The 26,836-nt window shown below is 43.0% G+C and overlaps 1 protein-coding gene across 1 annotated transcript in view; it reads right to left on the bottom strand.

Moving 5' to 3' along the window:
- Positions 1 to 8,256: 8,256 nt before the first annotated feature.
- The window catches only part of FZR1 (fizzy and cell division cycle 20 related 1), a gene marked incomplete at its 3' end in the record, with an annotated part of 132,991 nt that continues 114,411 nt past the window's right edge, over positions 8,257 to 26,836 (bottom strand). Inside the window, exons 7-11 of the mRNA XM_068264898.1 lie at positions 25,508 to 25,691; positions 25,351 to 25,416; positions 18,930 to 19,032; positions 8,580 to 8,764; positions 8,257 to 8,490 (exon numbers count right to left, since the gene is read on the bottom strand). Coding sequence (XP_068120999.1) covers positions 8,257 to 8,490; positions 8,580 to 8,764; positions 18,930 to 19,032; positions 25,351 to 25,416; positions 25,508 to 25,691 — 772 coding nt within the window. The remainder of the gene's footprint in view (positions 8,491 to 8,579; positions 8,765 to 18,929; positions 19,033 to 25,350; positions 25,417 to 25,507; positions 25,692 to 26,836) is intronic.

A 26,836-nucleotide genomic window follows, 5' to 3' on the forward strand; every position in this document is an offset into this window, starting at 1 on the left:
GTAAAAGTCAGCTAGGTTCTCTGCAGCAAGCTATGTGGAAGTTCCTGGGTCCCTGACGGCTTGGAGAGGAAAAGGCTTCCCGCATCCCTTTAGATGTGCTTACATGGCACTAGAAGCAATTTTTCTGAGTAATAGATCTGCATAATTATAGAGAAGTGGGGTGGGGGGGAGGGGGCGTCGGTTTTTGGTTGTGTTATTCCTATTGTCTCTCTGTTTTCTGTCATGTGCTATCCAATGGTATTTGCTACTTTCCGACAGTTCAGAGCTGGAGGTAACTATCGAACATCTCTCCTGGCTTTACCGCATGCTCATATCTTTGTTAATGGATATTTACTGAAGTGTATCACATGTAGTACTCAACCTTTTTAGTGTGAAAAGGCTTCTAAGCTAAAAACCCAGTGGCTTTAAACCAGTCCTGCTTCTCATGTACACCTTTCATTCTTCAGACGTTATTCAATGCTTACTCATCTCTTACTCTATCAACTTAATTCAACCATATTTAGGATCACTTAGAGCTTAAGGGCACTTTCACATATATGAATGATCGGCGTACTTGTCAAACAGTTTTGCCACCTTTCTCCTGGGAAAGTAGTGCTTTTCGGCAGAATGGACTTATTAAACATCCTATTTGCACCAATTAGTGCACAAATAGGGCTTTTATAAATGTCTATTTTGCATAAGGTGGTTAATTGCAGCATTTGTAACGGCACGTTGACTTAGAGTATAGTTACTCTAGAGCAGCCTTACTCGACCTTTTTAACCTGGTGGTTAAAAAACTTGGGCCCCCCAACTACTAACCTTCCATTCCACCGATACAGGGAACGGTCCTTCAGATCAGATGTTTTTGTGGCTACACTTTTGGCTGTGAAGATCACAATGGCCACACTTGTTTTGTGACCCTTGCAAGATGGGCTCCTGGGCCGTGAAGGGTACTAAGGGGTGGCAGGTGTGAACACGGGGGGGGGGGGGGGGGGGGAGGCATGAATTGGAGTTCTGCCACTGCTCCAGGCCCTGCATAAGACCAAAATCACACAATTTACTAACCCTTCAGCAGTTCCCACTTTTTTAAAAGACAAGTGACATGTATATGAAGGTGTATATAAAGGATGCCGTATTTCTTTCCTTTTTTTTAAAGAGAACCCGAGGTGGGTTTGAAAAATATTATCTGCATACAGAGGCTGGATCTGCCTATACAGCCCAGCCTCTGTTGCTATCCCAAACCCCCCTAAGGTCCCCCTGCACTCTGCAATCCCTCATAAATCACAGCCACGCTGCTGACAAACAGCTTGTCAGAGCTGGCTGTGTTTATCTCTATAGTGTCAGTCTGCTGCTCTCCCCGCCTCCTGCAGAACTCCAGTCCCCGCCTGCATCCCTTCCCTCCCTGCTGATTGGAGGGAAGGGACGGGGCAGGGACCGGAGCTATGCAGGAGGCGGGGGAGCAGCTGAGACTGACACTACAGATGTAAACACAGCCTCAGCATGGCTGTGATTTATGAGGGATTGCAGAGTGCAGGGGGACCTTAGTGGGGTTTGGGATAGAAACAGAGGCTGGGCTGTAAAGGCAGATTCAGCCTCTGTATGCAGATAACATTCTTTAAACACACCTCGGGTTCTCTTTAACGGTTGGAGATTTTAAACTAGGATCTGGGGGGAGGCGGGAGGGTAAAGTCTCAATATGTAGACAAGATAAGGTAAAAAGACAGTGGGTGCCTAACATTATGGGGGGTGGAAAGGGGGGTAGGGACAGTGTAAAGAGTAAGGTGGTTGGTAAAACTTCAAGTAGCCCATTTCATGTAACCAAAATTGTAAAATGTGGTGGTAAAAATATAAAGTGCATGGTAACCAATGCTAGGAGCCTTGCAAATAAAATGGACGAACTAGAGTTCATTCTGATTGACAAAAGCTATGACATTGTGGGAATAACCGAGACATGGATGGATGAAAGCCATGACCGGATAGTGAATTTAGAGGGATACAATGTGTTTAGGAAGGATAGAACAGGGAAAAAAAAGGTGGAGGGGTTGGTCTCTTTGTTAAAAACTCTTTTACAGCTGTCCTGAATGATGAGAAGATTGTGAAGATGTGGAGTCCGTTTGGGTAAATATTCATGGTGGAAATAACGGTTGCCAATTGCTTATTGGGGTATGCTACAGGCCACCACATATTAATGCAGCATATTCAGCTGCAGAACTGCAATTACTACAGCAGATTGAAAAATGAGGTCATAGTTATGGGTGACCTCAACTTTCAAGACATTGACTGGAGTATTGAGGCTACCCATTCTGGTAAAAGCGGCAGATTTCTGGCATCTCTACAGGTCAGTTACTTGACTCAAATGGTAACGGAACTAACTAGGGGAAATGCGTTACTGGATTTGATAATTTCTAATAGACCAGATAATGTATCAAATGTGCAGGTTCAAAAACATTTGGGAAATAGTGATCACAACATGATAACGTTTGATCGGGTGACTGATAGGCCACGGGGCAGCGGAACCACTAAAACCATGAATTTTAGAAAAGCTAAGTTCAATCAACTTAGGCAGGCACTAAGTTTGGTGAACTGGGATAATGTACTACAAGGGAAGGACACTGAAGGGAAATGGCAAGCTTTTAAACTTATTCTCAATCAATATTGTAGTATGTATATCCCATATGGAAACAAAACGTCTAGGGATAAAAAAAAAAAGCCTCTATGGATGAATAGAAAGGTTAGAGATAAAATGAAGGGGAAAAATAATGCCTATAAGGTCCCAAAACAGGAGGGGACCAAGGCTGCATTAAGCAATTATAAGGAGTGCAATAAAAAGTTGTAAAAAGAAATTAGGCTGGCAAAGATTGAAGCTGAAAATCAAAATCGCTAGCGATATCAAATCTAACCCAAAGAAGTTTTACAAGTACATCAACTCTAGAAAAAGAAAGGTTGACTGTATTGGACTCCTAAAGGATGAGGGTGGGAACTCAGTTGTGGATGACCAAGGTGAGGCAGAGTTATTAAATGCTTTCTTTGCTTCACAAGGGAAACATCACTGTTGCAAATTACAGATGCAGAAGAGTCTCAATCATCCAATTGTAATATGAAATACTTACTGTAGGAAGAAGTGAAGGCAAGACTAAATAAATTAAAAATTGACAAGGCACCTGGCCCGGATGGCATGCATCCTTGGGTCCTAAGGGAATTAAGTTCAGTTATAGATAAACCCCTTTTTCTCAGCATCAACATGGGTTTACTAAAAAGACAGGTCCTGTTTGACTAACACTCTCAGCTTTTATGAGGTAGTGAACGTTAATGTGGATATTGGGAATGCTGTAGATGTGATATACTTGGACTTTACAAAGGCCTTCGACACTGTTCCACACAGAAGTCTGGTGCAAAAGTTGAGGATGCAAGGACTGGGGAAGAGTCTCTGTGCATAGATAGGGAACTGGCTAATGGACAGAAAACTTTGTGGTCAATGGATCATACTCAAAATGGGTGACTGTTAGCAGTAGGGTCCCACAGGGGTCTGTACTGGGTCCAGTCCTCTTCAATTTTTTTTATTAATGACCTAGCATAGTGATGGCTAACCTTTCAGAGACCGAGTGCCAAAACTGTGACCTAACATCGACTTATTTATCACTGAGTGCCAATGGGGGGAGAGGTGAAAAATGGGCATGGCCATGACATTGTATGGGCGGAGCTAATGTAATGATGTAACAGCGAGGCATAAGAAAGCAGTGTTTCCGCCATGATGTGGTGAAACGAGGATTCGCATCATGGGTGTGCAGAAACTGTGTGATGCTATTTATTAGTATACCCGCCGTAACCCCAAAGCAGCAAATATAGCAAACTATGACCATTAAATAATAAATACAGCAAGTTACAATAAAATAACATTTGTAAAGCGCTTTTGTCCCATAGGACTCAAAGCGCATAGTTGTGTCTCAGATTAATACAGGGTTGCAGGCTGGGTTGTGTTACAGAGGAGATAGTCAGATGTTCATGAATGCCATGAAACTGAAGAGGTAGGTTTTCAGTTTAGACTTAAATTCTTCCAGGGATGGAGCTGCCCTGATTGGGTGTGGCAGGGAGTTCCAAAGTGTAGGGGCAGCATGACAAAAGGCTCTGTCTCCAAAGGTTTTGAGGTGGACTCTGGGGGTTACCAAGGTGTTACGTCCTTTTGAACTAAGATTGTGGGGGGTGTGATGCAGTTGCAACAAGTCCTTCAGGTATCCAGGGCCCAGATTGTGCAAGGATTTGAATGTCAGTAAGCCAATCTTAAACAGAATTCTCCATTTTATTGGTAGCCAGTGGAGTGAGCACAGAGTTGGTGTTATGTGGCAATGGCGGGGTTGTTACAGTTACTCCAGACACCAGAATATAAACGCAATGTGGGCCACATTTCAAAAGAAAATAATGCAGTGGGCAACATTTTAGCAAAAAATAAGCAGTGGGCAACATTTTAGCAAAAAATAAGCAGTGGGCAACATTTCAGCAGAAAATAAATGCAGTGAGACACATTTCAGCAGAAAATAACGCAGGTGGGCAACATTTTACCAGAAAATAAATGGAATGGGGGCAACATTTCACCAGAAAATAAACGCAGTGGTCCACATTTCACCAGAAAACGCAGTGGGACACATTTCAGCAGAAAATAACGCAATGTGGGCAACATTTCACCAGAAAAACGCAGTGGGCAGCATTTCACCAGAAAATAAACACAGTGGGCCACATTTCACCAGAAAATAAACACAGTGGGCCACATTTCACCTGAAAATAAATGCAGTGGGCCACATTTCACCTGAAAATAATGCAATGTGGGCAACATTTCACCAGAAAAACACAGTGGGCAACATTTCACCTGCAAAAAAGGAATGTACTCACCTGACAGACATCTCCTCTCCCGGCCTCTGGCTCGCAGCTCCCCCGGACATTCCTCCTGCATATCTCCCACACTCGCGCTAAATGCAATAGCAAGGCTACGGGAAGATGGTGCCCGAAGCCCTGTACTGGAGACACAAATGGTCTCCAGTATAGGGCTTTGGACGGCATCTTCCCGTAGCCCTGTTCTGCCTCCCGGAAGACTGCGGGCTGGAGCGAGACTGCGGGCTATGAACTGGCACGGCGTCTAGTAGACGCTGCGGCCAATTCATGCAGTTCAGCGTTGGCAGGCCAGCAGATTCGGCAATGCGTGCCGGGTCTGGCACGCGTGCCACAGGTTCGCCAACGCTGACCTAGTAGATGCAGTAGAAAGCAATGTTGCTATTTTTGCAGATGATACAAAATTGTACAGAATCATCAACTCTCAGGAAGATAGGGACATATTGCAACAAGATCTGGATAGGATGGCTATATGGGCACATAAATGGCAGATGAAATTCAATGTTGAAAAATGTAAAGTCATGCATTTTGGTCGTACCAATGGTCTAGCACCATACAAAATAAATGGGATACAGTTGGGGACATCAAACTTGGAGAAGGACTTAGGAGTACTCGTCAACAACAAGTTAAATAATCGTATTCAATGCCAAGCCGCTGCAGCTAAAGCTAATAAAATTTTGGGATGCATTAAAAGGGAAATAACTCGAGATGCTAGCATAATATTGCCTGTTTAACTCTCTAGTAAGGCCACATCTGGAATATGGAATTCAGTTCTGGGCACCACGTTACAGGAAAGATATTGTAGTTTTAGAGCAGGTGCAGAGACTAGCAACAAAGTTGATACGTGGGATGGAAGGTCTCACTTACCAAGAAAGGTTAGATAAACTAGGTTTATTTAGTCTAGAGAAAAGACACCTTAGAGGGGATCGAATTAACATGCATAAATACATCAGAGGGCAATATAATAGCTTGGCGGATGAGCTTTTTGTCCCTAGGCCTTCTCAAAGGACTAGAGAACATGATCTATGCATGGAGGAAAAAACGTTTTAGCCATTTATTTAGGAAAGTGTTCTTTACAGTATGAGTGATTAAGATGTGGAATGCATTGCAGGAAGTGGTTATGGCAAATTCTATACCTGCATTTAAAAGGGGCTTAGATGCTTTCCTTGAGTTGAAAGACATCCATGGCTACAATTACTAGGTAATACCCAATGATATTGATCCAGGGATTTTATCTGATTGCCATCTGGAGTCGGGAAGGAGTTTTTTTTTCAGTTTTGTAGCTAATTTGATTATGCCTTCTAAGGGTTTTTCGCCTTCCTGTGGATCAACATATGTGAGGGAGCAGGCTGGTGTTTGTTCTCTGGTTGAACTCGATGGACGTATGTTTTTTTTCAACCCAAATAACTATGTAACAATACCAGTTGTCTGGCAGCCCTGCTAGTCTATTTGGCTGCAGTAGTGTCTGAATCCCACCAGAAACAAGTGTGCAGCTTATCTCGTCAGATCTGACAATAATGTCAGAAACACCTGATCTGCTGTATGCTTGTTCAAGGTCTATGGCTGAAAGTATTAGAGGCCAAAATCAGCTAGATAGCCAGGCAACTTGTATTGGTTAAAAATAAATAAATATGGCAGCCTCCATATACCTTTCCTTTCAGTTGTCATTTAAAGCAGGGCTGTGGAGTCAGAGTCAAGGCAATTTTGGGCACCCGGAGTCGGAGTCGTTGATTTCATAAACTGAGGAGTCGGGAGTCGGATGATTTTTGTACAAAATCCACAGCCCTGTTAAGTATTAGACTAAGGAGTCGGAGCTGAGGAGTGAGTCATTTTGGGTACCCGGAGTCGTGGTTTCATAAACAGAGGAGTCGGAAGATTTTTGTACTGACTCCACAGCCCTGCTTTAAAAGGAAATAAATATGACAGCCTTAAAGAGATTCAAGGGTTCCAAATCTTGAATCCTCAAAACCAAACAAAAGCAATCTAAACTTTGTGTGACTTTAGCTGGCTCCAGCATTAATTTAAAAAGATACATCTCCCAACATATCACTAAACAGAATCTAAAGCTGGATGTTTTATTAAAGTTTGAGAAGAGAAAACAATACAAATGGGCCTGAACTCTTACACAGGACACAAGTAAAACAGAGAGAAATGCACTCTGTGTGTTTTGAGAGATAAGAGCCCCCCATCTGTAAGTAATCACAAGTGTGATTTGATCTCTCAGCTGTGTCAGCACAGAAATTCATCAGTCTCAGTAGACACAGCTGATATTTAAACACAGGATGTTAACCATTTGCTTCCATGAAAGCAGTAGACACTGTAGATTTATTGCAGGAGTTCTATAAGCTGTAACAACTGTAATGAAGAAATATTTTTCTTTAAAGTTGATTATGCTGTTGCTTATCTTTTAGAGCAGAGAGGAAGTTCTGAATTCAGGCCCACTTTAAAGTGGATCTGAGATAAACTTTTACTCATTGCATAATTGTGTTCCTTTCATATGGTTTATAGGGCATTCCTCAAGCCAAATACTTTTTTTGTTTTGTTTTAATACTCTAATTCTCTATAAACTAAAAAAAAGCCTTGTCCACAGCTTTTCCAGAGAGCCTTGGCACTCTCAGCCTTAGTAGCAAGGGCTTATGGGAGCTCAGTCTGGACAGGAGGAGGAGGTTACTAGGGATTTCAGAGGCAGAGGGGGTAGGAGAAGGGTGTGGGAGATACAGATCAGCTTGCCTGTGTGTAATGTGACAAACAGAACATGGCTGCCCTCACTGTATCACAGGAATAAATAATCAAACTGTTCAAGCCGTTTGCAGCTAGATTTGCTAAGTAAACTATCTAAACTTTAAATAAGATATTTAGACAAGTTACTTGTTATAGTTAGTTTTTCATCTCGGACCCGCTCTAAGGGGAGTAAAGACTTCTCTACTTCAATTGCTCAGTTGCCTCTAGGCAGAAGTCTTGTAAGAAAATTTGTATGATCTCTACAATGTATAGGGTTCAGATGTTACAACTCCTGCCTTCTAGGCAACACAGTGCTGTTACTCCAACCATGATGAGATTGTTGTTGTAGCTGGGACTTTATCTACCACAGCAACAACTTTACAGCTTGAAGAGATAATATGATAGATAGATAAATAGATAGAAGTGTGGTACATGTATATACCATGTAGCACTAATTTACAAGTGCCTATGTCCCAAGTCATCAATCTGCTCCTATTGGTAGGCCTGAACATACATTAACAAACATTTTGATTTTAAGATCAAGAACAGAGCTCTCACTAAATTTTTCTGATACAAAAAAAAAACAAAAAAAACTATCTATCGTGCACATACACCGTATATGTAAATCTATGTCAGTAACAATAAAACTAAAGTCTTCTACTGTTTTATACTTACCAGTTCATTAGCATGCTTTGACCACGCCAGATTGCAGACTTGAGAGCCAGTGTCTATGCATTGGAGAGGCTGCCCAGTTAGTGTATTCCAGAACCTGATACAACGATCAGCAGTTCCTCCACCTGATGCAAGTAAACCATGTTGGTGAGGAGACCATGCAATTGCTTTCACAGCAGCAAGGTGCTCTGTGTATTGTTGAACAGGTGTCAGACTTGAATGATTCCATACCAGGAGCTGTGAGAACAAGAATGACAACCTTCAGGAGACAGGCAAGCCTGAATTACATTTCTAAAAGTACGATAAACAAAAAACAAAAACTATACCTTATTGTCATTCCCTCCTGAAGCCAGCAACTGATGGTCTGTGGACCATTTAAGGCCACAAACTTCTTGCCTGTGACCCTGTAATCGCCTTTCAGATTGCATGGGTGGTGTACGGATATCTCTCTGTAAAATCATACGATCTCTACTGCCAGAAGAAAGCTGATCTGCATTCCACGCCAAAGCTCCTAAAATAGAGAGAATGTATTGGGTTAAAACTCTGTTTTTATATGTAGTGCTATATACCTACTGTGGTACACTGCAAAGACATCAATAAATGTCCTGATGTATTAAAGAAGTGGGACTTAATAATAGACACATAGTGGTAATAAAGAAAAAAAAAATCATCTGTGACCTTATTATAGCTTGTATATGGTATCCCAGTAAAAAGTGGAGTGGCGTCAATATGTAGTCGACACCATCAGAAAGGATGTTGTTCTTGTATAATTCAGTGTGGTAGAGTCTAAGTGGTTTCTCCCTTGATAGCTAGGTTTATACTTAGTAAGGCATCAAGTAAATGCAGACATTGAACAGTCTCCAAAGTAGAGTTCCCTGTGAGGCCACTGAGATTCTGAAGGAAGAGACGTAAGAGGCCATGGCAGATGATGTTGGAGCAAGTCAGAGAGGAAGTGCCAGAGTCAGCTGATCCAGGAGACAAGGACAACATGCACAGGAAACAAGTAGTAGCAGTTGAGATTTACAATATCAGTGGTGAGTTGAGTGAAGATTCCCTGGAGGTGGGGGGTTCCACTATAACACTATAAAACAAAGACTTTTACTCCACTATACAAGGATTAAAAGATAAAGATACTCTTGTGATATACTACATTCTGTCTTTGTTTTATCGGTCTCTAACCAGCTTTGTAGTATTGTAGGTACTCTTTAGTTACATAGAAAACTGTGTGTAATTCAGCGGTTCTCTCTACATTCAGCAATCCTTTCCACAGAATACAATAAAACTTTGTGCATTAAAGGGTAGTACTAGATAGTATTTTAGATGAATAGATTGAAAAAAAGTTTTTAAACCGGAGAAAAGGGGCTCTTAATCTTCTCCTTATAGCAGACTAGCGGAAGACCCAGCGTTTTCTGGGGAATCTATTTGGTGGTTGTTGGGTCCAGCCACTTTTTCTAACCTTGATACATTGTCAGCAAATGACCAAGGTTGTGCGCTTTGAGGTCCTTGGCATCAACATGAGAATGGAAGCAGTTTACATTTCTCCACTGAAATCAAATTGGCTGTTAGTGGCTCTGCCATGTTTTCTTAATTTAAATCCCAGTCACCCAATGAACGACTAACAGGTTTGAAGTGTCGGTCATTATGGCCGCAATTTAAAGATTCCCCTTTCAAATCCATGGTTGAATTTTGATTTGCTGTTGTAGGCTCCACCCACTTTCCTGAATAATAATCCCAGTCACCAATTGTGCCACATTTGAGATCCCAGCCATTAACAGTGGAACAATGGCTGCAGTGTAAATTTTCCCATGTAAAAATTTGGTGGTTGGCTCCACACACTTTTTGTAACCCTGACAGACACTCAATGAGCTTTGGGATCCTTGGCATCAATGGCCTCAATTCACTAAGCAGTTTAGACTAGTATACTGATGGTTTTTAGTCTACTGATGGTTTGGTTAATTGCATCAAAGGGGAATTCTCCATTACCAAATGTTTTAGACCTGTTTTTAGGGCCTTTTCCCACTACCCTGCGATTTGCGATTTGATTCTGATCGCAAATCGCAAGGTACATTAAACTAATGGAAACTGCAGCAGCAATTTCCGTTAGTGCGATCCGATTGCAATGCGATTTTGGTCAAAACGCAAACGTCGTCCTGCCGCGTTTTGGGTGCGATTGAGCTTTACTATAATGAGTATAGTAGCTCAACCGCAAGGTGGAAATTGAAACGCGAACGCAATCGCATTTCATAGTGGAAAAGAGCCCTTAGACCTGTTTTTAGACCTGATCTAAACTATTTGGTAATTAGGTGGGTAAAGCAGGGGAAATGATCAAAAGGTGCAATTCACAAACAAGTAGCTAGGACTGACATCCTTCTCCTTTGATGAGCTCTTCTCTGCATACAATTAAATTCCTGCATAATTAACTCAAAAGGTTAAAATACCTCACAGAATTTCTTTACCGATCAGCTGGTCTACTCTGTCAGAAAAAGTGGGTGGTTACTCCTTGTTTGCCTCTGTGAATTGTGTAATTACTGAATGTTAGACCAGGTCTAAAAACAGGTCAAAGGCCCAGTGCACACCAAAACCGCTAGCAGATCTGTAAAACGCTAGCGGTTTTGGGAGCAGATTTCAGAGCAATTCTAGGCATGTTTAGAGCGGATTTCTAAACATGCCTAGCGGTTTTGGCTGCGTTTTTGTGTAGCAGATTACACAAATTGTTACAGTAAAAGCTGTAGTGAATAGCTTCTGTAACAAAACCGCCTGGCAAACCGCTCTGAAGTAGCGCTTTTCAGAGCGGTTTGTGTTTTTCCTATCCTTTACATTGAGGCAGAAACGCTTCTGCAAACCGCAAACGTGCAGCAGGAGGCACGTTTGCGGTTTGCTACAATCCTCAAACTGCCGGTGTGCACCATCTCATTGAGATACATTAACCGAGTGGTTTGACAGGCGGATGTGGCCAGCAGATCGCATCAAAAACCTCTCGGTGTGCACTGGGCCTCAACCATTACACTAAACCATCAATAGACTAAAAAACATCTGTAGACTAGTCTAAACTGCTTAGCAAATTGAGGCCAATGTGAGAATGGAAGCAGTTTGAGTGGCTGTCTTATGTTCCGCCCACTTTCCCTGAATTTTTCACCTCAGTCACAAAGTGACCAACTGTGCAAAGTTTGGGGACTCTGGCTTTTTATGGCAGCCTTTTACATTGGTCCATTGATGTGAATGGGTGAAATCTGATTGGTAAAATCCACCCAGGTGTGCAGGGGGGAGCGAGTCCCCCAGAACATATCTTCCCAGGAAGTTAGAGATCTGTATACCAAGTTTCGTTGAGATCGGTCAATGTGATTACACATACACAAGTCCGATTTTATATACCGTAATATAAAGACTAAAGGACCACTATAGTGGAAAAAAGCAGGCCAGTAAAATCTAGCAGAACTCTACCAGGTTCTGTGCCAGTGCCTACTTTTTTCACGATACTGGTCCTTTAAACAACACCTTATGAAGCCTTTAAAGCCCACCTGAAGTGAGAGGGATATGGAACCATATCATGCACTGATGAGGATCAACCGATCCAAAAAAGGGCTGGTGCACACCAGAGCGGTTCTCAAGCGTTTTTTAAAACGCTTGCAGGAGGAAAACCGCTTGGCTAATGAAAGTGAATGGGATGGTGCACATCAGAGTGGGTCGTTATTTCCACAAACGCGCTTCTGCCTCAATGTTAAAGTATAGGAAAGTGGAAAACCGCTCTGAAAACCGCTAGATCAGAGCGGTTTTCCAGGCGTTTTTGTTAGAGAAGCTGTTCAGTAACCGCTTTACTGTAACAATATTTGTAATCGGCTACACAAAAACGCTCCAAAAACGCTAGGCATGTTTAGAAAACGTCTCTAAACATGCCTAGAATCGCTCTGAAATCTGCTTCAAAAACCTCTAGCGTTTTGCAGATCTGCTAGAGGTTTTTGGTGTGCACTGGGCCATAGTCTGCATGCATGTTGGAATACTGTGGCTCTGTACAATTAACAAGCTGACACATCATTGCATTCCAGCCATTCTGGAGGTGTGGTTAGCTTACAGGGACAACAAAGGATGATTTGCATATTCAGCAGTTTTGCATTGTGGGAGACATGCTCACCTCAACTTGAATTATCGCAAATACCTTCTGTTTTAAGGCGGCAAACTTGTTTTTCCTAACATTTTTAGTAAGAGGCCTTTTTGGTCCTTTGTAGCCCCTTACACACTCCTAGGAGTTCTGGTTCACCATAAGCTTACTGGGTAGTCTGTAACTCTAAATAAGGAGGCTGACATTTATTTTCATTTAAACAATACCAGTTGCTTGCCAGTTCTGTTGAGCTTTTTGTCAACCGTTGTGTCCGAGTCACATACCTGAAACAAGCATGCAGCTAATCCAGTCAGACTTTAATCAGAAACATCTTATCTGCATGCTCATTCAGGGCCAGGCAGTAAATTACAGGCAGGAGGCCTCTCTGACACCTATCTTAAAATGGCCATACACTTGTTAGATTAGCAGCAGATAGATCATGCGATAGATCTCTGATCTGATGAGTTTATGAACATTTTTTTTTTTTTTACTAGGAACAGATTTCCAATAGAATTCAGTATGAAATCTATTGAAAATCGATCTGATGGCATTATTTTGCCATCAGATTTCCATTAGGTCCAAGCAAAATGATAAGCAATCTCAACAGATCTTCCTAAATTTTCCAACATGTCAGATCGATTGAAATCGGCCGCAAATCGATCGATTGGTCAATTGATTTGCAATAGATCGGCCGATAATCGGCTGAGTGCATGGGCCCCTTTAAGGTCTCCAGAGACCCAGCTTCCAGATTTAAGGATAATTAGGATAGTCTTATTAAGCATGGGGTTTCATAGGGGGTCCTGGATAGGTTGGGGGAGTTCATGATTGTCCCTTGCCCTAGGGTTGCGGTCTGTCACCTTCTCCCCAAGTTGCAAAAAGAGGGTCCACTAATGGGTAGGCCAATTGTAGCTGGTATAGGATCCCTCACTAAGCTCCTTGGGGAGTGGTTGAATTCATTTTTGCAGCGCTTGGTTCCGAGATAATCAGGGTACTTTAGGGACACGAAACTTGTATTGGAGCAGTTGGACGGGCTTTAGGTGGAAGGAGGGTTGAATGTGGGCTATTCTTGATATAGGAGCCTTGTACTCATGTTTATTATATTCTGTCACTATGAGGGCCCTACAGTACCATCTTGATCTATATAGTGGATATAGTCAGCAATTGAAGTATTTCATCAGGGAGGCAGTGGAATTATTTTCTTTTCAACGGTGAATACTTCTTACAAAAATGTGGAGCATCCATGAGGGCTCGCTTCTCGCCATCCTTGGCGAATCTGTATCATGGATGGTGGGAGGAACTCACCCTATTTTCCTGTGCTAATCGATTTGCAGGCCATATCTTACGGTATGGCCGGTACATCAACGATCTGTTGGTGGTCTGTTGTGCATCTCAATTCTAAAGACAACATCCATTTCCCTCAGCAGTGCTTCCATGGTATTTCTTGATCTTAGGTAGGAAGGGTACTCTACTTTACTTATTACAACTACCACATCCCGCAAACAGTGTAGCAATAAATCTACCCTTTTAGTAACTAGTTGCCATCCGTGCCAAACAATATGAGGGATCCCCATGGGAGAGCTCATGAGCAGTTAGAAATTGTTCCAATACTGAACGTCTACCTGGGCAGATCAAAAAAGACAGGAGGATACATAGTTTGGTTGAAGAAAAGACATTCGTCCATCAAGTCCAAACAGAAAAAAAAATGAAAAAAAAACCCACCATCCTAAACATGCATGTATCTCAGTTATCCAGGGGACGGCAAAAAACCTTACAAGGCCTGGGCCAATTAGCCTTAAAAGGGAAAAAACCCTTCCCGACTCCAGATGGCAGTCAGATAAATCCCTGGATCAACTCTTCTGGGAATTACCTAAAAATTATAGCCTTGGATGCCCTTCAATGTAAGAAAAGCATCCAAGCCCTCTTTAAATGCAGATATAGAATTTGCCATAATTACTTCCTGAGGTAAGATGTTCCAGATTTTAACCACTCTCACTGTGAAGGCCCCCTTTCTAAATAAATGGGAAAAAAATAAAAAATAAATAAATTTTTCCTCCACCGCCAAGCGGATCACTCAAGTCCGGTCTTAGCAGCTGAACAACAGACTGTACACACGCCCGATTTGACGTCCAAATGACAGGTCGTTTGCGCAAAGCCGACGTGTGTATGTACCTTTAGTCCCTTTTTTTCTAAGCTAAATAAGCCCAGTTTGTCTTGGTAAGTGAGATCTTCCATACCTCTGATTAATTTAGTTGTGTAACTGTTCCAGAAGGTCAATATCCTTGTGGTGCCCCAAACTGTATTCCATACTCCAGATGTGGCCTCACAAGTGATTTATACAGAGGGAGTAGTATACTAGCATCTCAAGATATTTCCCTTTTTATGCATCCCAATTCTATTTGCTTTGGATACTGATGCTTGGCACTGTATACGATTACCTAACTTGTTATCAACCAGTATTCCTAATGTTGGCTACACACAATGCGATTTCCCGCTTGATCGGATCGATTATTTCTGACATGTTCGATCGGCTGTATCGATCGAGACCAGATCGAACATGTCAGAAATAATTGGTCGACCAGTCTATAGAGCGGGAAATCTCATCGTCTGTAGCCAGCTTAAGTCCTTCTCCAAGTCAGATGTTCCCAGCTGTAATGCCACTTTATATGATGATCTACCATTGGTACATCCAAGATGCATGACTTTACATTTAATATATTCTTATTTTTCCCATTTACACATTTAGAATAAAATAATTTTTAGCAAAATGTACTACCCACAGAAAGTCTAATTGGTGGCGAAAAAAACGAGGTATAGTTCATTTTGTCATGATAAGTACTAATAAAGTTATTAGGGAATAAAAGGGAGGAGCACTGACAGGTGAAAATTGCTCTGGCCCGTCAGAGTAAAAACCCTTGGGGGGTGAACTGGTTAACAAGCTCACCTGGGCGGCAGTGAGCAGTGCCTGTCGGCTGAGGTACCCTGGGCCTGCGGTCGCAACCAGGTTGGTAGTGCCGCTCAGCTGATCCGGTCCCACGATGGAGGTGCGGTGGACACTGCCTGCTTTCTGTATGATATACACAAAGTAAGCTGCACTCAAATGTCCTAGCACACAGTCCTTTCTATTAAAAGGTAGCCAGCAACGTGCATAAATACACAAATGTGTCCTATCACAGGTGCAGAATGCTCCACTTCAGTGAGATAACCACCACCAACACACCAAGCAGTGGCCACTCACCGTTATAATATGACCGTGTCAGATGGGTCTTCAGCGCCTATGGGGCCATCTGGCCGCCCCCTGCCATATACGGACAACTGGATCTTTTGCTGCCAACCCTCTGTTGCTAGTTCACATCACCTCAAATAAAGCATTGCAAAGCTTCCATAGTGTAAAACCATAAAACCAATTTTATTATAAAAGAAATGCACACTTACAAACCAAGCCTTGGAGGAACGCACAGAGTTTTAATGGGCTCTACCCCAAACGTTGGCCGCCGGGTCGGCTGAGTGGCACTGTCTCCTGAGCCTCCCACCTGGCTTCCACGGTGGCTAGTGCAGGCCGCGTGTGCTTGACTAGTTTCATCGTATAGAACGACTCATCAGAAGCGGCCAACTTTTGGGGTACAGCCCATTAAAACTCTGTGCAATCCTCCACGGCTTGGTTTGTAAGTGTGCATTTCTCTTATTATAAAACTGGTTTTATGGTTTTACTTGCAATGCTTTATTTGAGGTGATGTGAACTTGCAACAGAGGATTGAAAGCAAAAGTTCCAGTTGTCCGTATATGGCAGGGGGCGGCCAGATGGCCCCATAGGCGCTGAAGACCCATCTGACAGAGGGTCATATTATAACGGTGAGTGGCCACTGCTTGGAGTGTGGTGGTGGTTATCTCACTGAAGTGGAGCATTCTGCACCTGCGATAGAAGAGGACACAGATTTGTGTATTTATGCACGTTGCTGGCTACCTTTTAATAGAAAGGACTGTGTGCTAGGACATTTGAGCGCAGCTTACTTTGAGTATATTGTATAGTTTTGGTTTAAAGCAGCGCACCACCGAATATTAACACACCTGAGCATAGATCAGCGCAGTATTTTGGTGCTTTCTGTATGATGGCCAGACAAACTGGCAAAGGTGGTGAAGTGAGCAGTGTGGCTGGCAGGCAGGAAGCAGCTGTGAGCAGACAGAGGAGCAGAAGCACTAACCTCGGGGGCCCAGGACGGTGGAGCGATAACCCCTGTATGGAGAGGGGCTGAGAGCGGCAGCGGAGGAACGTCTGTTTCTTCCTCCCACATGGCGACCTGGTCTGCAGGTTGGAGTAGTAAATCCAGGCAGCAGGCAACTGAGGACCGGCTGAAGGCCATAACTGGCCTGCTATGAGTGTGGCAGTGGAGCGGCTCCTTGTGCTTGGTAGCTTGCCGGCTAAATGTGAAGTGGAGTGGCTCTGTGAGCAAGCAACAGGAGGATACAGACTTCTCCCGGCCCTCTGTGTGTGTCTCCCTTTTAACTTCTCCCAGTAGCGATGATCTGACCTGGTTAGCGAGCTGTGCGGTGGAATTATCCTGAAGGCCGATATAGCTAACCTGGTTACCCCTGGACTGGTGCGGCAAACTGGGCAGCAGTAATAAGCGTGAATCCTCAATGTCCCTAGGCAGCGGTGTTGGAGTGCTGGGGAACCGCCAGCGGGGACCGGGTTCCTATGGAGCAGTGGGGGGCGATAACACGTCTCCAGGTAGCGCGATGGCTCAGGCATTGGCAGTGAAATGTCCCAGACAGCGGCAGTAAAGAGGCAGTGGTGGCGTCATACGGAGCGGCTGAGGCCGGTACCGCGTGGATCATAAGCTGAGCTGACCACGTGGTGAGCCGGACCTCAGCGCAAATGACATGGTGCTGGAGCCCAGGGGTCCATAGTGTCTTCCATCCGCCCGATGGTGTGGCAGAGCTGGAAGGAGACCATCGGGGCAGTATCGGCTGTGAGTCCAGAGGAAAGGATGAAAAAAAAACAAAAAAGAAACAGATGCGAGCCGGAGCCCTGTGGTCGTGGCTACCAATCAGGCGCCATCTTCTATCCGCAGGAATGTATAAAATTTTTAATTTGTCAGCTCTGGTACACTTTAAATGCATGACTTCAAGGTTAAACAAAGTAAGGCTCCTGTGCGTACAGCTTAAAAAAAATGTAAAGTTGCCAACCTTTGATTTTGTTAGATGTAAAGTACAACTGAAGTGACATGTGACATGATGAGATTAACATATGTACTGTACATGTATAGAACTAGCCCTGTTAAGAAATTGTATGTAGCCCCTCGTTATCTATACAAATGAGCTTGTCAAACAGTATGTTGAATGTAGTCAGTTTCCTGAAAAGTAAATAGAAGTCAAAAGAACTGAGGAAGTGTGTGAATAGATTAGATTTTAGTGCTGGAAAGTTTAGTATCATTACATTAGTTTGTTTTTCAGTTCATCAAGACAGCTGTGAAGAATGAAGTCTTAAAATGAAGCCTTTGACTGAAACCTAAAGTGAGAGAAATATGGAGGCTGTCGTCTTTATTTTCTAAAAAAAAAAAAAACAATGCTAGTTGCCCAAGTTCTGTGCTGATGTCCTGCCTCTAATACTTTAAGTGACTGGCCCAGAAGGTTTTTGCCAATCAGATGCTTTGACTCTGGTCTGACTCCACTGGCTGCTGCATGTGACTCAAACAAACCTAAAGCTCAGCATGGCAGTCAGGCATCTGGCATGGTTTATGAGAGAATGAAGATGGCAACTAATGTATTCCTCTCACTTCAGGTTACCTTTAAACTCAATATAAAAAAATAAATAAAAATAAAACATCATGACTCTGTTGTATTATATTTAGGTTTAGTAAAAAAACACAATTTATCATCTCACAAGTTTATTTTCACTTAGGGCCTGAGCCCACTAACGCAGTTGAGCGCAGTTGTGTCCGCTTTTCAGCATCTGTAACATTGATGTGTTGCTGAAAAGCGGACCCAACTGCGCACAACTGTGTTAGTGGGCTCAGTCCCTTAAAGGGGTTCTGTGGGGGTGGGGGGGGGGGGGTTGCTGAGAGTAAAAACAGACACTTACCTGGGGCTTCTATCAGCCCCCTGCAGCAGTAATGTCCCACGCAGTCCTCCTCCAATCCGCCATTCTCCGCCGCCAAGTCTGGTCTAGCATGGCTTGCTTTCCAACTGCGGCTGCGCGCCTGCTCGCACCATCGGAAGGGTACTGCGCAGGCGCAGTACAAGAAACCTTCGTACTGCGCAGTAAGCTTCCGATGACGCGAACGGGAGCACGCATTATTAGTCTGTGTCAAATGAATAATTGCCCGGTGCCAGCGGCAGGGACCGGTAGTTCGGAGGGGGACGGCGTGGGACATTACTGCTACAGGGGGCTGATAGAAGCCAGAGGTAGGGCATTTATATTTTTTACAAACATACCTTATATTTTTAGGTTCCAAATCTTCTATTTTGATATACCACATGTTGTTAACCCGATATGTTTGTATTTTGCAAGTCCCCCCCTCCCCCTCAAAAAAAACAAAAAAATGTATAGCAACTTATTTTTATTTTTTTAATGGAATCTTACCAACTCTAGCTGTGTGCCCCTCCAGAGTGGACAGCTTCTTTCCTGCAGATGCATCCCAAATCTGTACAAAACCTTTGTGTGTACCAACAGCTACCAGATTTCCCTGTAAAGAAAGCAGAACCAAATTTAAAGGCTGTCTGAACAACAAACGTAAAATCAGAAAGCAGGGCTAGTGTAATGTGTACAGGACATCCTTTCCAACCAGCCCCCCAGCACACCTGGGCGGAACCACAAACAGCCAATCAGTTTTCACTCATTCATGTCCATGAGTAAAATGTAAAAGGCTGCCATTCTCACAGTAATTAAGCCAGAGTCTCCAAATTTGGAACAGTTGCTCACTGGGTGTCAGAGTTGAAAAATTCAGGAAAAGTGGGCGGAGCATAAAACAGCCAATCAAATTACAGTTGTTCGTTTTAAATGGGAAAATTTAAACTGTAGCTATTCTTACATTATTAAAGTGGATCTGAGAAACTTTTACTCATTGCATAATTGTGCCCCTTACATATAGTTTATAGGGCATTCCTCAAGCTAAATACATTTCCTTTCTTTTGTTTTAACCGGTTCAGCACCGCAGTCCGAAAATCAGAATCAGAATCAGAATCAGAATCAATTTATTTTCGCCAAGTAAGTTTGCACCTACAAGGAATTTGTCTTGGCAGTTGCTTAACAAACACAAACAAAAAACAATACAAGGACAGACAGTGTGAATATTACAAGTTAAGGACATTATAAGTATAGTGGCAGTAAGCAATGTGAGAATTGTTCATGTTTAGTTCTGTGCTGATTACTTTCAGTCCTAGCAGCGCTAACGTGGTTCAGCATTAAGTATGGCTACCGCTTGAGGAAAAAAACTGTTCCTGTGTCTGGAGGTTTTGGTAGCGATTGACCGGAATCTTACTCCTGAAGGCATGCGCTGGAAGATGGAGTGAGCTGGGTGAGAGGGGTCAGAGGCAATTTTGGTCGCTCTCTTTCTGCACCTGCTAGTGTAAAGATCCTGCAGGGAAGGTAAGCTACAGCCAATTATCCTTTCCGCTGATCGGATGATGCGCTGCAGCCTCCCCTTTTCTAATGCTGAGCAGGAGCTGAACCATACAGTCATGGATGATGTTATGGTGGATTCGATGATTGCAGTGTAGAACTGCACCATTAGCTTTTGAGGTAGGCCAAACTTTTTCAGCTGCCGCAGATGGTACATTCTCTGTTGTGCTTTCTTGACAATAGTGGCAGTGTTGTTGTCCCATTTTAAGTCGTTTGAGATCGTGGACCCAAGAAACTTGAATGACTCTACTTGGGTTATTGTGGATCCATTTATGGTTAAGGGGAGGTGCTGGGGGGGAGATCTCCTAAAGTCTATTATCATCTCCATGGTTTTGAGAGCATTTAGTTCTAAGTTGTTGCTGCTGCACCAGGAGGAAAGCTGTCCCACCACATGCCTGTATGCAGACTCATCCCCGTTTTGAATGAGACAAACAACTGTTGTGTCGTCTGCAAACTTCAGAACCTTAACAGATGGATCTGTGGAGGTGCAGTCATTGGTGTAAAGTGAGTACAGCAGTGGGGAAAGCACACAGCCCTGGGGTGCACCAGTACTGACTGTCAGAGAGCTTGATGTGAGTTTACCAAGTCTAACACGCTGTCTTCTGTCGGTTAAGAAGTCGGTTATCCATTTGCAGAGGGATTCAGGTATGTGTAGCTGGGAGAGCTTGCTGTGCAGCAGTGATGGAATTATGGTATTAAATGCAGAGCTGAAATCTATAAATAAAATCCTGGTGTAGGTTCCTGGGTTATCTAAATGCTGTAGTGCATAATGCATACACATGTTCACGGCATCGTCTGCGGATCTGTTAGGTCTGTAGGCAAATTGCAAAGAGTCCAGCAGGGGATCTGTGATGGATTTCAGATAAGTCATTATCAGTTTTTCAAATGCTTTCATGACCAGTGATGTCAGGGTAACAGGCCTGTAATCATTTAAACATGTAGGTTTTTTTTTTTTTTGAATTGGTACAATAGTTGCGCATTTAAAACAGGCAGGAACAATTGAGAGTTCTAGAGATGCTTTGAATATGTCTGTAAATACAGGCGCTAATTGGTCGGCACAGAGATTCAAGCATTTCGCAGACACAGCGTCTGGTCCCATTGCTTTCCTGGTGTTTTGTTTTTTAAAGAGTCTATTTACATCTGATTGGCATATTGTTAGAGCATGCACATCTGGGGACAGGTTAGCAGATTGTGTCTGGCCTCCTGTGTTGTGTAGTTGCTGAGGCACCGCAGGGGGTGGAGACATTGGCTGGCAGGAAGAGTGTTCAGTTTGCCTGTGGCAGAGATGCAAATTGACTTGTTGTGTTTGGCTTTTGTTAGCATCCGAGCAACGTTCACCTCCCATTCATTCGCCTATAACTTTATTGCTACTTATCACAATGAATTGATCTAGATCTTGTTTTTTCCGCCACTAATTAGGCTTTCTTTGGGTGCTACATTTTGCTAAGAATTATTTTTTTCTAAATCCATTTTAACAGGAAGATTAAGAAAGAAATGAAAAAAATTCATTATTTCTCAGTTTTAGGCCATTATAGTTTGAAATTAATATACGCTACCGTAATTAAAACTCATGTATTTTATATGCCCATCTGTCCCGGTTATTACACCGTTTAAACGATGTCCCTATCACAATTTATGGTACCGATATTTCATTTAGAAATAAAGGTGCATTTTTTCAATTTGCGTCCATCACTATTTATAAGCTTATAATTTTAAATAATATAATAACATACTCTCTTGACGTGCATATTTAAAAAGTTCAGACCCTTGGGTAACTATTTATGTTGTTTTTGTTTTTTTTTAATTGTATTTTTTTTTAATAAAAAAATGTATGTGGGTAATTTTTGGTGTGGGAGGGAAACTGTTTGTTTTACATGTAAAATAATAGTTTTCTTTAATTAAAAATGTATGTGGGTGCAGTTTACTATTTGGCCACAAGATGGCCACAGTGAAAAAATTCCTAGATGCGAACGATTTCGCATCTAGGAACTAAAGATCAGAGGAGTGGTTTCCTGGGGGCAGAAATACCGCGCTCTCTGGAGAGAAAGCGTCGGTATTTCTGCGGGGAGGTTAGATCGGTGAATGGGAATTATATTCCCATTCACTGATCGGGGGGCTAGCGGGGGGCAGCGGGTGGGCGCGCGCCCGATCGCGCGCACCACGCAGGGGAAGATGCAGTGCCTATCTGGACCAGAAAGCTCGTCCAGATAGGCCGAACTGGTTAAATCCCCTAATCCCCTATAAGAGATGAGTGGAGAGGAGAGGGGAGTGGAGTTTTCACAGGCTGAGGGGGTGGAGATGTAGAGCAGCTTGCCTGTGTAATGATGACAATAAGAATATGGCTGCTCTCATTGTATCGCAGGCAAAAATAATCATATACCGTTGAAGCCGTTTGCCGCTAGATTTACTGTGTAAACCATCTAAATGTTATGCTGGGTACACACGATGCGTTTTTTCGGTCGATTTTCCGTCAGATCGATTTCCAATTCGATTATCTTTTCTTATCTATTTCCATTTACTTCTATGAGAAATTGATCAGAAAAACGATCCAAAAAATTAAAATCGGACATGTCAGAAATTATCTATCGAACCATCTAACACAAAATTGTATGCCGTGTACCTAGCATCAGATAAGATATATAGACAAGTTACTTGTTTATAATTAGTTTTTCATCTTGGATCCACTTTAATGGTAGGGTTCTCAAACTTGGCACACTTGCTTACTGGGTGACTGGGATAAATATTTAGAAAAGTGGGTGGAGCCTACAATAGCAAATCAAAATTCACCTATTGGTTTTGAAGGGGAATATTAAATTGCTGCCATTCTTACACGGTTAATGGTTATTGGGTGACTGAGGTTCAAATTCAGAAAAGGAGGCGGAATTACAGCCAGTCAATTATATTTGTTTGATTGATAAACTGCTTCCATTCTAACTTTACTGATGCCAAGGACACCAAAGCTCACAAACTTGGTCATTGAGTAACTGTGTCAAGATTATGAAAACTGGGCGGAGCAAACAACAACCAAAGGGGAAAGTGTAAACTGTAGCCATTCTTAGACTGTTAATCGCAGGGTTCTCAAACTTGGCAATGTTGCTCACTGGGTGACTGGAATTAATATTCAGGAAAGTGGATGGAGCCTGCAACAGCCAATCAAAATTCAGCCACTGATTTTCAAGGGGAATAGTTAAAAATTGCTTCCATTCTTACGCTGTTAAAGGCACAGGCCTCAAACCTGCTACAGTAAGTCATTGGGTGACTGCAGCTTAAATAAAGAAAAGGGAGTGCAGCCACAAACAGCCATTTGGTTTGTTTCCTTGATTTCAATGGGAAAATTTAAATTGCTTCCGTTCTCATATTATTGATGCCAAGGACGCCAAAGCTCCCAAACTTGGTCATTGAGTTAATGGCCCATATGCAATTAACTTATTCTCCTCAGTTTTCTCCTAGTTGACATTTCCACAACTTGTACATAAAATGCCCTTTAAGCCAACAGCAAGCAAGAAAAAATACTTAAAATAAATTTTGAGAGTACATTTTCACCTTCTTTTTGGTACTTTTTCAATTGCAAGTGCTGAAAAGTTATTTTAAATACAAGATAAAAAATTATCTCCTAAGAGAAAAATCAGGAGAAAAAGTTGAATTGCATATGGGCCAATGTGTGTCAAGGTTAGAAAAAGTGGTCATCACCCAACCAACAAAAACCTAATACATACCCAGGCAACGCTGGGTCTTCAGCTAGTTTAATACAAATGCTCGCAGAACCGACCATCACATGACACTATCGGACCTGATGGGGAACAGCAGTATACAAAGTCCACCTGCAGTTATCGGTGGTTTCAAATTTCCAAGAACCACTCCCCTTGCTGAAAGTAAAATACCAAAATTTTGGTCGAGGCCTGTCTTTTCCTTCTCTGAGGAATAGACTAGTGAGATCTGATTTCTCTGGCAAGAAGGGATTGCCTTAGCTGCTGGGTATCTTTCCATGTCCCAGTTGCCACATGTAACATAGCATAACTATAGGAGAGATTTTCCTGTAAATATAGCTCTTATCCCCTCGTATGGACGCCAGAGCCGCTCCTTGTGTCCCACGCGTAGGCCACGCCCACATACGCGTTACGCCGACCAACGTGAGCTTCGTCAGTGTGATGACGCTGAGGCTGGGTAAGAGTGGGAACACCCTCTTCTATTTAAAAGAAACAGTCCATAGTCCAAGCCTCGCTTTGGGTCTCGTCTTGATTCTGCGCATTCCAGTTTTTCAGCACAGAGATATTAAACACATTTTCCTTTTGGCAAAGTCTCAGACCATAAATTTCACAAAAGGAGCGGCTCTGGCGTCCATACGAGGGGATAAGAGCTATATTGACAGCCGAGAACCCACTAAGTTGAAACAGGTACCTGCAAACTGCGGGACACCGCAGTGTGAAGCATCGCACACAGCCCGTCAGGCGGAGGAAAGGTAACATCTTTATGCTGAATGAAGAGCTGATAGATGCCATCTAGCTGAGTGGATAGCCAGCGTATACGATGAAGGCATGTTGCCTGGTGTTAAGACTATGTTCTATATTTGAAGGAGTGCCTGTTTTTATGCATATGCTTAACATAAAGTGCTCAAAGGCAATTACAGGTGCAGAAGACTAGGCCCTGGACTTTGGTGAATGCTGCAGATTGCCAGATACAAGGTTATCCTTATCCTGGAGTGATCTGGAACATAATTTACTGTTGGCTGAATTGAAGTTTTTGCACAAGCCTCACTTCATCTTTAGATACGGATTGGCCAATTCATCCTTGATGAGTGTGGTATGAATGTGTATGGTGTTGTCAAGGAGCACTCCTGCGAGTTGTCCTGTGCGGGTATTGGGGATTTTAATAGGTGGGGGAATACGCTTTTTATACCTTTGATACAATAAAGAGAAGTTTATAGTGAGTGGCGGTCCATTGTATTGTATTGTGTTGATGCTATGAAGGATCCCCCATTCATTTTAAATATTTTTATAGATATGGTGCACTCAGTGCACAGTGCACTTAAACCACATGAAGTAGTTATGGCAAATTCTATAATGCCATTAAGAAGGGGCTTGGATGCTTTCCTTACTTAAAGTAGCATCCATGGCTATAATTGCTAGGTGTAGAAAAATAAGTTAGCTTGATATCATCTGGGAGAAGGTTTCTACCTTATGGCTTTTCTTTCCTCTGGATTGAAGGGCAGCAAGGCTCAAGAGGTTTCAACCTAGATATAGACTAGTACGCTACATCAGGACTTCATGCAGACAGGCAAAGGGTGAGATTCGAATGCAAGACTAGCATTGCACCCCACAAGAGGAAACCAATTCATTCCTTGGACAGTTGTAACAGATCTGGCATTACGGTTAAAAATACCTACCCTCTCAGACCAACCTACTGATGTCACAGAGTCACCTTCCACAGATAAATCACACAGCCTTGTCACCTGTAACACACAGATTAAATATTGAAAGGGCCATATTTCAAATGGCATCAGTTAAGAACTTCTTAACACTAATAGAGAAGTTGTCACTTGCCTGGCTAGTACAGGCACTCCATAGATAAACACAGGTTCCTAGACCCACACTTAGAACATTAAGAGATGACCAATCGACTAAATTGAGGTAGAAATCATCTTGTAGCTCTGGAGCATCAAGTACTTTAAATGGTATTTTTGAAATCTTCCGTGTGGGTTTTCGTGGAGAGCGTAAAAGCTTCTGACTGTAAGGCAAAATAAAGAAGAAAAAAAATCTTTACTACCAAAGCTATATAAATCATTATGTGACTACATACCTGTCTAGTCAGGTTAAAAGCACATAAACAAAGCTGGGGGACGTGCAGCAGGGCTAAGTGTAGTGTAGTTGAAGTGTAATGTAGCTTGGGGAGGGGGGGGCGCAAGGGTTAGTGTAGTGTAATGTAGCTTGGGAGAGGGGGGTGCAGCAGGGGGGGGGGTTAGTTTAATGTAATGTAGTGGGGGGGGAGGAGGGGATAGGGTACTGTAGTGCAGTGTAGGTGTGGGGGCAGCAGCAGTTGTTAGTGTAGCTTCGTAGGGTAGCTTAGAGACATCTTGGTGCAAAAAGGTCTACAAGACGCCCTTGACCCATAGATGCACTTAGGTTTAGTATATTTTTTTTCCTGATTTTTAACCCTAAATCTGTTTTCTCTTATTATCTATTATCTCTTTTCTAAAAGATACACAACAGCATAACAACATTAAAACAAAAAACATGTACCGTATTTTTCGGACTATAAGACGCACTTTTTCTCTAAAAGTGGGGAGAAAAAGTCCCTGCGTCTTATAGTCCGAATGCACCAATTTGAATGTGCCCGCCGGCTCCCCGCAGCATACCATGTCACAGTATGCAGTGCGGGAAAAGAACCAGGCAGCCCAATGTGGGAGAATCTGGACAGACAGGAATTCACACTGCAGCCAGAGACGTTTCAGGTACCTTTAAGTGTATTGAGCCAGCAGATCTATATGAGGCAGAAAAGATCTTTCACCCCGCCTGGACCCACTGCAAAGCCGCTTTCTACATGTCCGCCGCTCCAGCTCAAGGTTCCCCATTCTCCCCACGTTCCAGCCTGCATGCGTAATGAAGAGGCACCAGCAACCAATCACAGTTACACTGCCGTTGTATACGCAGTACAACTACCAATCAGGCGGGGGGCGCTGCCCAGGACCGCCTATCACAGCGCTCACTGCTTCCTGCTCGTTTCATTACAGGAAACGATGGTCTCGCGGGTGGGACCATTGTGGCCAATCACTGTCCGCATCTGCGCCGGAATGGCAGTGAGCGATGTGATAGGCGGTCCGGCGCAGCACCCCCCGCCTGATTGGTAGTTGTACTGTGTATACACCGGCAGTG

The sequence above is a fragment of the Hyperolius riggenbachi genome, unplaced genomic scaffold (assembly GCF_040937935.1).
Source record: "Hyperolius riggenbachi isolate aHypRig1 unplaced genomic scaffold, aHypRig1.pri scaffold_209, whole genome shotgun sequence".
Lineage (NCBI taxonomy): Eukaryota > Metazoa > Chordata > Amphibia > Anura > Hyperoliidae > Hyperolius > Hyperolius riggenbachi.